Source organism: Balaenoptera borealis, assembly GCF_965194805.1.
Source record: "Balaenoptera borealis genome assembly, chromosome: 1".
Taxonomy (NCBI): Eukaryota; Metazoa; Chordata; class Mammalia; order Artiodactyla; family Balaenopteridae; genus Balaenoptera; species Balaenoptera borealis.
In genome coordinates, this window is record NC_138860.1 from 1,080,295 (window position 1) to 1,096,125 (window position 15,831).

The 15,831-nt window shown below is 46.3% G+C and overlaps 2 protein-coding genes across 14 annotated transcripts in view; one reads left to right on the forward strand and one right to left on the reverse strand.

Annotated features, from left to right (window-relative positions):
• LOC309611006 (uncharacterized protein) overlaps nucleotides 1-15,831 on the forward strand; it is a gene marked incomplete at its 5' end in the record, with an annotated part of 253,615 nt that overhangs the window by 147,899 nt on the left and 89,885 nt on the right. The window lies entirely within an intron of this gene.
• The window catches only part of PPP1R12B (protein phosphatase 1 regulatory subunit 12B), a 206,038-nt gene that overhangs the window by 108,527 nt on the left and 81,680 nt on the right, over nucleotides 1-15,831 (reverse strand). For 8 of the 13 annotated variants that reach the window (XM_082397271.1, XM_082397265.1, XM_082397273.1 and 5 more), the window contains one exon: nucleotides 9,945-10,127. The exons of 1 other annotated variant lie outside the window; for it this stretch is intronic. In XM_082397271.1, the coding sequence (XP_082253397.1) occupies nucleotides 9,945-10,127 (183 nt within the window). Of the gene's footprint in view, nucleotides 1-6,959; nucleotides 7,072-9,944; nucleotides 10,128-13,338; nucleotides 13,483-15,294; nucleotides 15,336-15,831 lie in introns of those variants that run through there. 4 more of the 13 variants (XM_082397269.1, XM_082397266.1, XM_082397268.1 and 1 more) reach the window with 4 other exon arrangements.

Genomic DNA, 15,831 nt, shown 5'->3' on the forward strand with positions numbered 1-15,831 from the left:
GCCTAGAGCCCGTGCTCCGCAACGAGAAGCCACCGCAATGAGAAGCCCGCGCACCATAACGAGGAGTAGCCCCCGCTCACCGCAACTAGAGAAAGCCCGTGCGCAGCAACGAAGACCCAATGCAGCCAAAAATAATAATAAATAAAATAAAAAATAAAGTATGAAAAAAATGAAATAGAAAAGATTCAATCTGACTGTACAGTTTGTAGTAAGCAAAGTGCTTTTACCCAGACCTCAATGAGTTAGTCTCTTCATTTTATAATTTCCTGTTCAAAGGCCAACTCAAGGAGCGATCTATGCCTTCACATACCCAAACCAGCTTCTCCCTGTAATTGCCCTAAATATCTGACATTTTTCCCGTCTTATTTACTTAAAATATATACTATGTAATACTTAAGCTATAAAGGATATAAACAATACAACCACCACCTGTGTACTACTATCCAACTTAAGTATAACATTACTGATACCAGTTTCCTCTTAAAAAGAGATGCATGTTTCTACTTCCTGAAATTCTTAACCGTCCTCTGCCACTCTAATCTCTTGGATGGGATCCTTAAGTCAGCGCACATGTTTAAATCAATTAGGAATAGGAAGAAAAACCAGAATAGTTGCCAACTGGTTATTCCAAACACTGCATCTTATTCTTACCATCCCCCCACCCCAACCATAGCGCCCAAATGGTGTGCGCAACCAGCCAGCTTCCCAAAGAACCACCAGGAAGAGACGCGGACGGAGAGCAGAAGGACGCTCTCGGCCATCAGAGCTGCCAAGCAGACACTCACCTGCGGCTCCTGCCCCTCCAGGCCCAGTGCTCACGGGTGCCCAGCTCGGCACACCAGTCGGCCCGCAAACCCAGAACACAAAGATCAACCTCCTGCGCCTCCCATTTCCATAAAACCGGGAACGGCAAGGACTCCACTGCCAGATCAAACCATCACAGGTGAGAGGTCAAGCACCTCAGACACACCTGCCACACACCTGTGCAACAGCTTTCCCAGAAGCCCAATTTGTTGAAAAAGTGCCCACTCCTCCGGCTGTCCTTCCTTAGTAAACACTAGAGCTCGTTTTGTGAGGTTGTCACAAGCGACCATCTTCTTCCAACATGGGAAAATCACCTGGTATGGGGGGGGCTTGAGTGAGGGCACAAAATTTTGGTCCCTCCCACATGTCACCAACACTCACAGCTCTGAAAAAAGAACCACTTTATCAGAAGGAGATTAACTGTAAACACACGGCTGATAAGAGCTTTGTGCAGCAGGTGTCGGGTGACTGCTGGCTGTACTCTGAAGTGGCTGGGAGCTGGGGCAGAGCCGCCAGAGGCTCTGCAGCTTCAGGCAGCCGGCTTCCTGGCCGCCTCTGGAATGCGTGTGTCCTGTGGGGGGGGGGACATTTTTAAGCCGCCACTCCTGAAATGTTAGGTGGTGTGCTGAGGAACTGTGTGACAAACGCCACTGTCTCTGGAAATGAAGAGGGTTCATGTCTCAGCAGCTGTGTTTAGCAACAGAAATACAGAAAAAAGATAATAAGACTTGAAAATTCCAGGCCCTTGCATCTTACTGTAGTAAGTCTCAGCAGGCACCAACCAGGTCTTCTTTCCCAGAACTGCCGAGTGGGGCGAAATGGTCCGAGTGTTATTTTTAAACAGCTTTACTGAGATATAATTCACATCCCCATTTAAGTGTACCATTCAGTGGCTTTCAGTATACTCATAGTTACGCAATTATCACCATAATCAATTTAAAAACATTTTGATCACCCCAAAAAGAAACCCCACATGCATTATAGTCACTTCCCACTTGGTGTTTTTAAATACAGACCAACAGCATCTTTCCCACTGGCTAACTAGTGCCATCAGATCTGGCCCGTCATCAACTGCAGGACGCACCAGCACTTTACCACCGAGAAAGGGAAGCGGTGCCAATCAGGTGTCAATCACACATGCTCTTTTATCACCATTTAAAAATTACTTACTTTAATAGTTATTGAAAGGGCTCTTTCAGACTTATTTAGACATATTTAGTACCAGCAGTGCACATAACCCAGTAGAAGTAACGTGAGCACCGATGACCAAATGCACACACGTGTGGGGATGACAACTGGCAGTGATGACATGTCCTGATGGCGGAGCTTGTGAGACATGAAAAAAGCGGCCCCCAGAATCAACAACACCCAATGCTGCACGACATGGCGTGTGCTCAGCGACAAAACAGCAGAAACTGACCTCCTAACTATGGCAAGAAAGGAGTCAAGCAAGCGTAATCTTTAACAGCTAATGGGCTAACATAATAACTAATCATACAAGCAACCCAGAAACCTCCAGCACGGCAATACTTAAGAGAATGTACCGACCGCTGCAAACATTTCACTCTCCTCCTGTTCCTAGTTAGGAAGAGAGAGAACTGCTTATACCAGCAGAGAAAAGCCTGGTAAGCTCAGCACTGCTGCGGGCTCTCAGGGAAAGAAAATACTCATTTCAGAACAAGAACTGAGAGAGGCTGGAGGAGCTTGAGAACCTCTTCTCTAGAACACCTCCTTGAATTGACAACTGCCTGACTTTAGCTTGGAGACAGGGAGATGAGTCAAACAACTTTTAAAAACCATGACTCAGTGTTTAATTACTTGTTTTAAATTTCTGACATTCCAAAGACGATGCCAAATTAATCTGCTGACAGCTTCACTTAGTGGAATAACTACCCAGCTTATAAAGACCCCAAAGGATTCAAGAAGGTCAGCACGTGCAGTATATATGACTCGGCCGTGAACAGACCAAACAAAGCAAGTCGCATGTGAGCTATCTGGGAAAGACAAATAACTTTAGCTTCTTGTAGAGAAAAACTGTTTTGGCCATTTCTACAAGAAAAGGAAGGGCACCAATAAAAAAGAAGGTGTAAAATTCAGGGCTGGGGCTAGAGGATCAAAGGCGGGAGCCCGCAGACTCCAACATTAGCCCCGGGAGTTGTTGACACTGTTGACGCTGTTGCTGAGGAAAACCTGGGGCTTTGGGAATGCAGGCAGCTGCCACGCCCTGCGACAGCTGCTGCCTGCCCTGACACCCTGCCGCCTTCTGCCAGTTGCGTGCCGTGTGCCCTCTCCACCCTGCCGTCTGCCAGCCCGGTCAACCCCTGCCCAATCGGAGGACGCTGGTGGTTTCTACCGTCCTCAGGAGCAACCCCAAAATGGGATGCAGTGATCAGAGTGCCATGAAGGCAGAGACTGCCGCGTTCGAGGCCACTGGTGGAGATGGACTGGCCCCTGGACCAAAACTTTTTGTTAATCCAAAGGAAGAAATGGTTAGTGAGTTCAATGGGGAGGAAAAAGAGGCTTGAGTTATGGTCTCCACTGTGCCTGACTCAAGGTGTGATATCAGGCAAATCACTCCATGCTCTTAGGGCCTCAGCATTTCCATCTGCAAAACAGGGGCATAGCTCCTCTTCCTTTCCATCAGGTAAAAGGAACACACTGGTCACAGGGGAGCTTTTCAGAAAAAAAAAAACAAAGAAAAAGAAAGAAAATTTAAAAAAGGAACTTTGTAAATCCAAGACTGTGCCCTTCTCAAAAGTAATAAACTTTCAGAGGTCCTGCCCTGAGCTTATGTAACAAAATCACAAATTATCTAGAATCCTGCATAAATTACCTTGACTCGCTTGACTACTGTGTCTACTCTTCAATGACTGTGGCCATCTTCACAGACTTACATCATAACAGAGACTGTTGTCCACAGAATTAATTTTTTTTCAAGCTCACCTGCCCCCCACCTCCATTACAATGGTAATTCTTCATCACTCTGGAACTTTGGAAAATACAGGAAAAAATAAAAATAAAATAAAAATTACCCATCATCCCTCAGAAAAATCTAGTGTTAACCTCTCCGTGTTGATCACGATTTGGTATCATAATGACCACTTGCATCCAGCCCTGTCTACTGATGAATCTGTAATCATATCTGTAGTTCACAGGCTGAGCGAAGGGCCACCCCCCACCCGGGGAGAGTGGCGCCCGCTCCCTGGCCAGCGCTGCACGCGCCCACTTCCCCCCTCTTCGAACAAAACCGGCTCAGAAAGGGAAAGTCAGGTGTGCCGGTTCCATGGGAAGACCCACACCCCAATGCACGAGCTCTAGTTACCCTGCAAACAGAGATTCTTTCTGAGATGACTTTTCCGCTGGGCAGGTCTTGCTATGGCCAGTTTGAAGACCCATTTGCCCGATGCTAATTGTTTCCAACGGGACCTGTCAACACAGGCTCCAGGCCTCCATTTCCCAGCAAGAGCCAAAATGCTTCCACAAGGAGCTGATTACAGAGAAAGCTGCAGCTTCAAGAGAAGAATTAGTACCCAGCATGCTCTTTCAGAAGGAACATTTAGTTGTTTTCAAAACATGTGCTTTTTTTTCAGCGTGTGTTTGTCTGAAGGAGAAACTGAACGGCTTTAATTCTGTAAAGGCTTAAATGACGTTTTATTTGATCAAGCCATTCTCCGGCTGAAAGCACTCCAGTCCACAGCTCTGAGAGCGGAAGTTCAAGTTTCTCAGCACAGCACAGACAGAAACTACACCATGTGGTTCCTGCCCGCCTCTCTCTAGCGCCACAATTTCCAAAGTATTCCCAATGGAGTACCAGTTAGGTTTCTGTGAAAAAACAAAACTATTCGACGGACACAGAAATCTGGCAACTGCTGCAAATTCTAACCAGCCCCACGCCCTGGAGAGGAGCGATCACCAGGTTTCGGAGCAACCGTTTACCTGTGTTTAAGCCGTCGTTTCACAAATTCGCTGGGCCACAGAACACTTTTTTTCTGCATCTAAACCTACTTCACACAAGACACCTGCGGAAACGCTGCACTGGCCTTGCCCTCCTCCCAGTGCCAGGCACAGTGAACTTGTTCCCCGAATTTCTCATGTCCCTCTAAAATACCACCCTCCTGTTATGACCAGCCTCTCAAAACTCAAGCCCAGGCACCTCCTCTGCGGCCCCTTCCCTGCCCCTCTACTCCAGACCCCCTCTGTTCCCACATCAGACACTGTACTGCAGCTTCCGAGCTGCCTTCCACACGGACACGGGCTAGCTTTTCCCTGACCTTGGATCCTTAACGCCCCCGCGCCGGGCACACGGCAGCCTCTCACTAGACGGCTGTTAGACGCCTTACACACGCAAGTTCCCGTAGCAGCTCTCTACCGGATACAACAGTGCATGTGCAACACCTTCTGTCTCAACAGCGACTCCTGATGCACTTACCTCACTGCTCCTCTAGATTGCTTGCTCTATCTTTAGTACAGCTGGTCACTTCTAATTATTGTTACTGTGAAATAAAGTTCATATTTTATGGCAAGACCAGAACAATTCAGACATAAACACATCTGCTCTGCCCTCTGGCCCCCGCTCTCCCCCTTACTGTGCAGGGCGTATCTGCATTTTACGTCGACCAAACCTCCATCGGCAGGAACACCTGCTCAGCCACGAAGAGCAGCGTTCTCCCAGCACCAACAAGCAGCGCCTTAAAGATAACCTTCCTTCTTGATGGGGCCACGATGATGCTCAGACGTGGCTCGTGTGACCCGTCAATAAGACGTCATTTCGCGTACGGCCTTGTGTCTCAAAAACTTATGCTACTGTGCCGTGACCTCTAACGGGCGGAACAGTTCTTGGAGCTTGCTGAGACGTTCTTCCAGGTTATAATCCGCAAATCCGGCTCAAATAAAATTCTCCACTTCTTAGATCAACTGACTAATTTTTGTCAACACCGCCGACTGAAGTCACGGTCTGAGGTTTCTGTCTGCCGCTCATCTGCATCCTGAGCATCTAGACGCTGCCCCGGGAGCTCTCCCTCACGGTGCCTCTCCCTCTCCAGTGTTCCCAGTGTCCTGTGTGAGTTTGTCTCTGGTGGGGACTGTTGCACAGAAATCCCTTGGACCCCAGGTTGAAGATGTGTTTATCTTCAAGGTAGTTTTGAATTTGTTTGTGCCATGATGGCCCCCAAATTTTAAGAGTACAGACCTACTTCCTATGTTAAATTCTTGGCTTGGGCTTTCCAAACTATATGGGTAGTAAAAATATCCCATAAAAGATTTTTCTGACAACAAAGACTACTGTATAACACAGGAAACTATATTCAATATCTTGTAATAACCTATAATGGAGAAGAATCTCAGAAAGAATATATAAACATATTCTTTAAAAAATATATACAGTCTTTTTTTTTTTTAGGTAAGAAGTGGATTGATTGATTTTGGGGTTGCATTCGGTCTTTGTTGCTGCGTGCGGGCTTTCTCTAGTTGCGGCGAGCGGGGGCTACTCTTCGTTGCGGCGCGCAGGCTTCTCATTGCGGTGGCTTCTCTTGTTGCAGAGCACGGGCTCTAGGCACATGGGCTTCACTAGCTGTGGCATGCAGGTTCAGTAGCTGTGGCTCTCAGGCTCTAGAGCGCAGGCTCAGTAGTTGTGGTACACCGGCTCAGCTGCTCCGCGGCATGTGGGATCTTCCTGGACCAGGGCTCAAACCCGTGTCCCCCGCAATGGCAGGCGGATTCTTAACCACCGTGCCACCAGGGAAGTCCCTATATATATTCTTAAGAAAAAAACCTGCCCGGACTCTTGACACATCTTTGGACCGTGGGCAAAGAACTGGGCAGCCCTTTGAAAATTCCAGCTCTACACAGGTTCTTGGTGATGGATCCAAGCCTAGTCAGGTCCACAGCCACGTGTCTTACATCCACACACGGCACTACACCGGAGCCTCCAGACTCTAGGTCTCATACCACCCTCGGCCACTCAGACCATTCTGGCTTTTGGGGTCTCTTCATTTTTGTCACCTGAGAGTTCCCTTTCATTCTTCTGAACTGAGCCACCCTTTCGTCTGTTTGTAATAGGAACAGGGCCCTTGTGGGCCTGCTTGCCATGCTGCTGGAAGCACCCCGTAAATAAACGTTGAGCACATTCACTCTTTTCCATCTCTTCCAACGACTACCTCAGTGCCAGCTACTGCTCTTCTTCACGCTCGCTCCTCTGCAGTGGTCTCCTAACTGGTCATCTCACATCCATTCCTGTCCATTCTTCCCCTGTCCACTTCGTATGCAATACTGCAACCAGAGTTTAAAAGGCAGAATTTTTAAAAATGTAAGTCACATCAACTTTTTTTTGTCTAAAATCTTCTACTGACAGATGACCCAGAAATTCTACTCCTAGGTACACACCCAAGAGAAATGAAAACATATGTTCATATAAAAACTTGCACATGAATGTTTATAACAACATTCTTCAAATAGCTGAAAGGTGGAAACAATCCAAATGTCCCCAACCTATGAATGGCAAACAAAATGCAGTGTATCCACGTAACGAAACAGTATCCGGCCATGAAAAGAATAAAGTACTGATGCACGCTACAACGCAGATGACTCTTGAAAACATGCCGCTAAGGGCAAGGAGCCAGTCACAGAAGACCACATTCTGATTCCGTTTAGATGAAATCTCCAGAGCAGGCAACTTGACAGAAACAGAAAGTAGATGAGTGGTTGCTTAGGCCTCTGGGGAATGGGCAGACGGGGTGGTGACAGCTAAAGGGTACGGGATTTCTTTTTAAGGTGATGAAAATGCTCTAAAATTGACTGTGGTGATGGCTGCGTTGAACTGGTGAATTACACGCTGTGTGAAGCACATCTCTGCAAAGCGGTTCAAAAAACTCTTCCAGTGGCTCACCATGGTTCTCGGCACATAAACCCACAACCTCCTCGCTGGGGGTGAGACTGCATCACGGAGCCCTGCCTGCGCCGCGGGCCTCACCGCAGACGGCTCTGTCCCTCACTCTCTGCACTCCAGCTGCCACGTCTCCTTCCGGCTCCTCTGAAGGATCGAGCACCATCCTCCGCTCGGTGTCTGCGGTGGCTGCCTGCTCTGCCTGGAACACCCGCCCCTGCCCCTCCCCTGGCTGTTATTTGCCCTGCAGTTCTCACTCGGGCATCACACCCTGAGAGTGACTTTCTCTGATCCCCCCAGAGAAGGCGAGTCTACGGTAGGCGGATCTTCTGTAAGGCACCAGGCACAGCATCTATCACAAGTGTAATTACCGTCGTTCCTCTTCCCTAGCGTATACACCTCGCGGGGGCTCAGACCATACTCGTCAGCTCACGGCTGTTCGGTCTGCGCTTGTCACGGTGCTTGGCAGCAGCAGGTGCTCAGAAAACTCTGGGAGGAATAAACGCTGCTGCAGATCGAGTGACTGAGTCCAACAGCTCTTTATCGAATACTCTCCCAGCTATTTATCTTGTGCCAGCTATTTATTTATTTTATTATGTAGTAATTATTTATCTAACAAATATCTATCCCTATTTTGTGCCATCCCTAAAATGCTCTCATCTTGATATACCACATTCATATTACAATTCATTAATATCTTGACCTAATTCTTTTATTCTTACATTTGCTGCTCCTTGAGGAAATACATCCTAGTTCTATAAAACATGTGGCACACGGCTGGTACTCAATAAATATTTGTGGCTTGAATAGAACTTCTAAAACAAAAATCACAATCTGTAGCAGGTCATTGATCACACAGGTTATAAAATTCCCAGAAGACAGTAATTGTTTCTCCAGATTTCTCTAAATAATGGTTCATGCAACCAAATATTTAATAATGCAGTTTGATAAAGAACCTGGTTTACGCATCCTTCCAGGGACCATGATCTTAATGATGAATTTAACTCATTTCACTTGTCTCAGCTCAGAAGGAGTTTTTAAAGAGAGTTTTTTCCCCAGCTAATGAAAGACTGCTTTTGCATTTAGTTTCCAGATGAAACTAACAGTATCTAAGTAACGTCTGAGCTATGAAATACATAGACATTAAATATTGAAGATTGATTTATTAAAACTTTCCTGGCTGGAAGCCTATTAAAAGATGACGACTGTTAGCTCTACAATCTGTTAGCCCAGAAAATGGAATTTCTTCAAGTTTTACGTAAAGAAATGAAAAAAGAAAGGGAGGAAAGGAAGAAAAACACTATTTTTCAACTTAATATCTTCCTTCTATTTCTTCTCAAAATGCATGTCTTAGAGCTATCTTTATAATAAACGAACGTCTAAAAAGTTTAACTCATTGTACCTTGTAGATGAAAAGACACTCTGACTTGTTACACATATAGACACACTCAGAAATATAACACCTCCTTCCTTTGGATATTCAAAATAAAATGAAGTCAAAGTGAAATCTAAATTTTGGTATAAGATTTGACCTCTTTTTCTAGTCTTAAAAAAGGGATAATTATGGCTTCAGTCTTTATGTAGATCTGAAACTCCCAAATGGAATGCATTCTATTTTTACCACTTCTTCTAGTGGAAGAAAATGGCCTGTTCTCCTTGGTCACACCTTCCATGGTCTCTTAATCCTGATGCTCAGAAGGTTCTCTTAGCTTCTGCCTTAGATCTCTCTGAGGTCAGCTCACAGCTGCTCCCACCATCCCTCCAAGGAGCCTGCAGAACAGTTGGCCACCGTCCCTCTACAGTATCATCATGTGCCATCCACTTCCTTTTCTGGTATTCTTCTCAAATTAATCAAAACTGTACATCCTAGCTCTGTTTCTCTGAGCCTTTTATCATACCACTGCTTTTCTTTGCTGCCAGAAGTCATCGTGGACCACCCAGAGCAAAACCAAAGATGCTTCTCTCTGCTCAGGTGCTCCATCACAAAAGGGGGAAATAGTGCCTGACGGTGATCTCTCTCGTAAGACAAACAGAAAGAAGAAATGCCTAGATCCATAACAGAAGAAGTACCTATGTTAACTAATCAGAAAGAATTAAGATCTCCACCAAAAATCTCCCAGAGGCAAAATAGAAAACCCAAGCTGTAACATGAAGACCCGTTTTCACAGAAGTGTGTGCGATTGGGGGAAACACTTCCCGCCCACCCCTCTACCTACTCCCTCAGAGCAGAGCCCCACAAGTGACATCAGTCGTGACCCACCTCCTCCTCTCCCTGGCTTCCACAGAGGAGTCTGTCCCAGGAGTGGAGAGCAGAGCGGCAGCTGTGACCCCATTGGCAGTGCTAGGTGGGGCACGATTCGTGATCACACAGAGCGGGGTGCCGCAAGACACACTGTCTACTGTTCTCTCCGCTGTGGAGTCAGCCTGGGATTTGTGAGGAGGCCTGAAATCAAAAGGACACAAGCAGAAAGAGAGCAGTCAGGCACGCACACGTCAACGCAGTGGCAGAGACAGAGCTTCGAGGTGGGTTTACCCAGAGAATCTTCTTGCTCAGAATTTGTCTGTGGTTGGTCTGCTTTCTTAATTCTGAGCTCTTAAATCTTAGAACAGTGATTACGCTTTCCGTCTGATATCTTCTGCCCAAGCAGTTATGTTTTACGGAAAATATTTTTTACTTGAGATTAGAAAAAAAATTTTTTTTGATTAGCTATGGCACAAGGCAAGATAGTGACACATGCGAGAGAGCTCTGAATGAGTCCTGAGCACCATCTGGTCTCCACACACACACAACAGACACTGAAGTCACTTACGATCATGTCACTGCCCTTCAGTCCTGGGCAGTGAGTGCCTGCGGTGGCCTCACAGCGGACGGCCGTCTTCCTGGATCACCCAGACACACTCGACAGACACTCAGCAACCTCACCTAGCTTAGCAACTGCTCTCTTTCCACGGAACCAAATGCCTGATGGTCCGTATTCATAACTGCAGACAGGAGAGACTGAAACCAAAACTAACAGGATTCTACATGCAACCTTAACTACAGACTTTCCAACAGCAAGCTGTACAATTACATTCATTTACATGAAAACAAGACCTTTGTTTCTTAACAAAGAGTTGAGATCAACCATTGGCTTTCCACCCAAAAAGCTATCATTTGTGATGTCACAGCTTGTTGCTGGGGTAACAGAGATCCAAAATTGATACTCACAGAGATGGGGAAAGAAATGAAAATAATGAATGCTAAAAATCTGGTTTTTTCACCTACTTACAATTACCAGAATGCTTATAAGTAGCTATAAGCTCATTTTCAAATAATCACATTATTATAATAAGCTTGAAAGAATTAATCAGATCATAAAAACCGAAATATGGTACCTAGATGCCAGTATAAAATGAGAACAGTTTTGAAGTGGCATCTAAAAAATACAAGCCACTTCTCCAGAAGCAATTAATAGCTCAGAAAAAAGGTGAAATTTTACATTTATTTTTTAATTTAAAAATTGAAGGCAAATAATTCCTCAGACTTACAAGATGTATGAGCCTATAGGAAGCACTAATGAAATCAGCCAGGAACAAAGCTATAAAATAATTACACTTATCGAAACCTTACATGGAATTCTTTCTAGCTTAATAACATGCTTCGGTCTCTGCAATGTCTTATGCTGGAGAAATGCCAAGGATTTTATTTGTCAAATTACAGAATAGGATTCTTACTATTATTTTGAAATCTATAATTTTACAAGTAGGTTGTTAGGATCAGAACAGAAAAAGCTCCAGAGCAGGGATCAGAGGCTCTGGAACCACCTGGGGCTGAGTGTAACCTCTCCGATCTCTCCCCTGTACAATGGGGATAACGCTGCCTTGAAGTGCAGGGATCTTGTGATGATTTAAATCAAATAATGTCTGTGGAACACTCAGTATAGTGCCCACAATAAAAGATAAACTCAGTGGAAAGAAAATAGTGAAAAAGAAAAGAGCCCCAAAACGCACAAATCTAGGCTCCAATCCTGCCTTGGCTGTTCCTTCCTGGCCGAGTGACCTCGGGCAGATCATTACATTTTTGGTCTCAGCTTCCTCATCCATAAAATGAGGGTAAGTTCCATACACTGGAGGGCTCTTTAGGGCTATATGTAACGCAGCCAGCTGCCTCACCCATGTTCATGCTCCTTTCCCTCCTTACTAACAGGACCCTACTATTCAGGGCATCAATGTGCCTAGCTAAAAATCTACACTTTTCAAAGCCTCCCTGGCTGCTAGAGGTGGCCAGGGAGACACGAGCAGAAGATCAGTGCGTTTGGGGAAATTCTCCGTTCAGAGGCATTCCCTCTTCGCATACTTCCCCCTTTCCTCCTCCTCCCTGCCTAGAATACAGCCATGATGGCTAGAACTCTAGCAGCTATTTTGGACCATTAGGCAACCCATGGAAATGGAAGCCACGATCTAAACACTGTGAAGCTGAAAGACAGAAGGAACACAGACCCTTTGGTGGCTCTGGAGCTACGTGCCAGCCCTACCTATTTCTGGACTGTCTTAACTGAGAGAAAAAAAATAAACCTTTAAAATAAACCTAGTCAGTATTATTTGGATATGCTGTTATGTGTGAGTAAAGCAAGTCCTGATGTAATTCTGTACGGTACGAGCCCCATGCCTGGCACACGCTGGGGTTCAACGAAGGGTGGCCATTACCATTCTTCCCCAGGCCTCGTTCTGAATTAATCAGTAGCCCCTCTGTGCTTCAGTGTCTCCATCTGTGGGGATAACGTTTACCATGCCTGTGCAAATGGATTGTTATGGGGCCTAGTAAATGTATAAATAATCATACAGTATTATTAGAAGCGGTCCATCATAAGCCACCCCACCTGGCCAAACAAATGAGCACCACTTTTGTCAGGAAAAGAAACCCAGCGACCAGTCGGGCACCAGTCGGGCACCACCACCAGCCGTGTCCTTGCTGCAACACTGGCCTCGATGACATTTTTCATTTTCTTTGTGTCAGCTGTAGAAACAAGACCCAGTGGAGGAGCACCTATGCTGCACCCAAAGGAAAAGGTCTCTGACCACATTCACGCCATAGTTACAAGCACAGCTGAAGTTCTGCTCCAGGTTCACACGACACTCTGCCCGTGCCACCCGTTGGATGAGCTAGAAACCAAGAAGATATCAGCCGGCAACAGAGTGGAGACAAACACACATCTCCTGCTTCCCACAACGGGTGCCGCAAAACACTCACTGCTGGAAACTCTCAGAAGGGGGCTGTAGGAGGCTTCTGGGACAAGAATTAGCGTTCCTTTCGATTTGGGTTGAATGCCATCTTCCAAAAAGAGTGAACAGAAGAGATCCCTCCTGATACTTCCTGGGAAATCAGTATAAATGACGTGTGGGCTGTTTGTAACACGCGATTTAGCACGATAGCGGGGCCCTTACACTGTAACCCAGCTGGGAGAGCTACTGGGAGGCAAGGCCTAAGCACGCCCTACGGTTGCCTGACGAGCAGCTGCTGCCTGGCCGACACAGGTCAGGGCAAAAGCGTCCTCGCTGACTCGGGGACACGCTCCAGGAGTCCGGAGTCTCCAGACTGGAGCCTGCAGACGTGACTCCAGCGGCCCCCAGCAGCCTTACCTGCGTGGTGCACAGATGCAGCAGTGTCTGCACTGAGTGGCGCGGGGCGCAGGCGGCGGGCTGCCACCTGCCGCCCCAGAGCTGGAGGAACCAATGGTAATGAGTGAGGCGGCAGGAGGTGGGTTGCGATTGGCTGAGAGGTAGGGACTTGAGGGCCACTACGTCCACCACGGGACGCACTGCAAAACAGCACACGGTCACTTCCTTCAGGACACGCTGCTCGCCACCCGCCCAGCAACGCCGCCCCACCCAGACCACGCGCTTAAAGGAAGGTGGATGGAGAGAGGGCACGACAGCTGGGAAGTGGAGGGGCCCAGCCCGGCTCGAGCGGGGCCCGGCAGCAAGCAGGCCTCCGTCCATCACCCCACAGAGGGAAGGCGCGGGGAGGAGGAGAGATGAAGAGCAACAGGAGGGAGCGGAGTGCGCGCGTGGAGTGGGGCTGGGGGGGGACAGAGGCTTTTGTACCAGAAAAAGGGACCCCAACACCCCCGACAAAGTCATGCAACCCCAGCTGCTTCCCTGAGACAGAAGCAACACTGCCAAAGCTAAAGTGAGCCCGAGAACCTGCAGAGCGTTTGGAGCAGAGACTCAGGATGAAAGAGTGGAGAAGAGGACAGAGGCCAAAACGCCTTGGGAGGATTTAAAGGTTTAGGTCTGGCAAGTAATACTGTACAGGCAACAGAGGACAGCTTTCCCCTGTCTCAGCTGAAGACAGGTAGGAACCATCTCAACTGCGGCAAAAAATTATTTGGATTAGAATTTTTTAAAAAACTTCTTGACTATAATAGTAATGAAACACTTGAGGCAGGGGTGACCCAAAAAAGCCAGGAAGAGTTCTTCGACAAAAGATGCATTTTACTGGGCTGTTATAAAAGGAATTTCTGCCTAAAAAATAAGAAGGAAACTGAAAATGGAAAGTTTCTGAGGTTTGGCATAGTCCAAGAATGACAAATATCTATTCACACTTTCTGTTTGAAACAGTGATCGTATATGATTCTTTCCTTGTGAAAGATCATAAAATAAGATTTGTAAAATAAAAAAGTGCTTTAGGATTACAGAAGAAAAGCTTTGGAAGTCCAAGGTATAGAGCAAGCTGTAGATATTTTCTCAAACATGCTCACCTAATTAAGCATGCTTCCCACCCTAAAGAGAAGTGTCCCCTCTCTTCTGTTCACCATGATTATGCCAAACGACATCTATGAAACCAAATACTACCCACTCCATCCATCTGCTGATGACTTGGATCCAGAAGGCCACCAACCCTACCACAAAATAACACCAGGCTTGAACATTAAAGATGAAGATGAAGATGGCACCTTCATCTTTCCTAAGTTCTAGAACATTCTTTTCTTAGAGAAGTTTTCTTGGTCTTGGATCCAGCTATAAGGAGTAATAAGTTATCTATTCAGACTAAGGCCTCACCCTCAAAGACAAACAGGCAACAGCCTCATTAAAGCCAAAAACACTGAGGCCGTAGGACGAAGCTTCAGTGACATCAATGAATTGTACTTGCTCACTTTCAAAGTTGAGCCCTCTCTTACAGGACGTATCTGCAGAACTGAAGGGCGTTAAAAGGTGACAGTGGCTGTTTGATTTATGGCACAGTCCCCACATTCCGACATTAACTGGTTGACGAGATTATTCCTATCAAGTGAAAATAGGTTTTGATCCCAAACACACAGTCTGTGGCCAAAGCCTGTGTCTAGGGTAGCCAAGAATCACCTAAAAACCTACTGATGAAGGCTGTGGCATGACAAGGCAGTTGGAGGGGTTTGGTTAAGAGAGTACAAGTGAAGAAAGAATTCAGAGGAAGCAATGAGAATCAGATTCCTCCACATCAGCAGCAAAGTTCAAGTGGAAATATTAATTAAGTGTGTCTTATAGCTTAATGGCTCTGGCAAAGGTGCTTTGCTTGCTGGCTGGTACATGGCAAAGAAGATAACTGCAGAAAGGGGTATACAGATGAGAAAAGGGGAAGGAAACCCAGGTACCTTCTCTGCACCAAACTTGCGAGTTTCATATCTTGATGGATCTGAGGGCCATTAAAGTCATAAAAAAAAAAAAAACAACTCAAGTCCCTAAATTAACAGGCTTCAATATGAAATTTTTTTTAATGCAATTAACATCTGTCCCCATCCTGCCCCCGCTACACCCTACAGGTCCCTCCCTGCCTCCCCCAAAGCGTGACTTGAGATGAGGAAGGAGAGCTGGGTGAGGGCAAGGGTGAGATTTAAATTCAGCCCTGCGCAGAGTCTACTCGAAGTCCTATCGGGTTGAAGATTTTACAGGACTGAAAGGATGGAGTATATATTCAGATCTGTCTGTGGGGAGAACGTGGAATTAGCTTACTCTGATTCAGTTAGGGAAAGAAATTAACTTTGATTTAAAATTACTTAAGATGTTACTCCCAAGAAATGTAAAAGCAATTCATTCTTGATTCGTTTTCGTGGTGCTAACTGGGTGTAAACAGGCATGCAAGTTACTGCCCATCTGCCCGTGGCCAGAGTGAAGGAAACCACCGCCCAGCC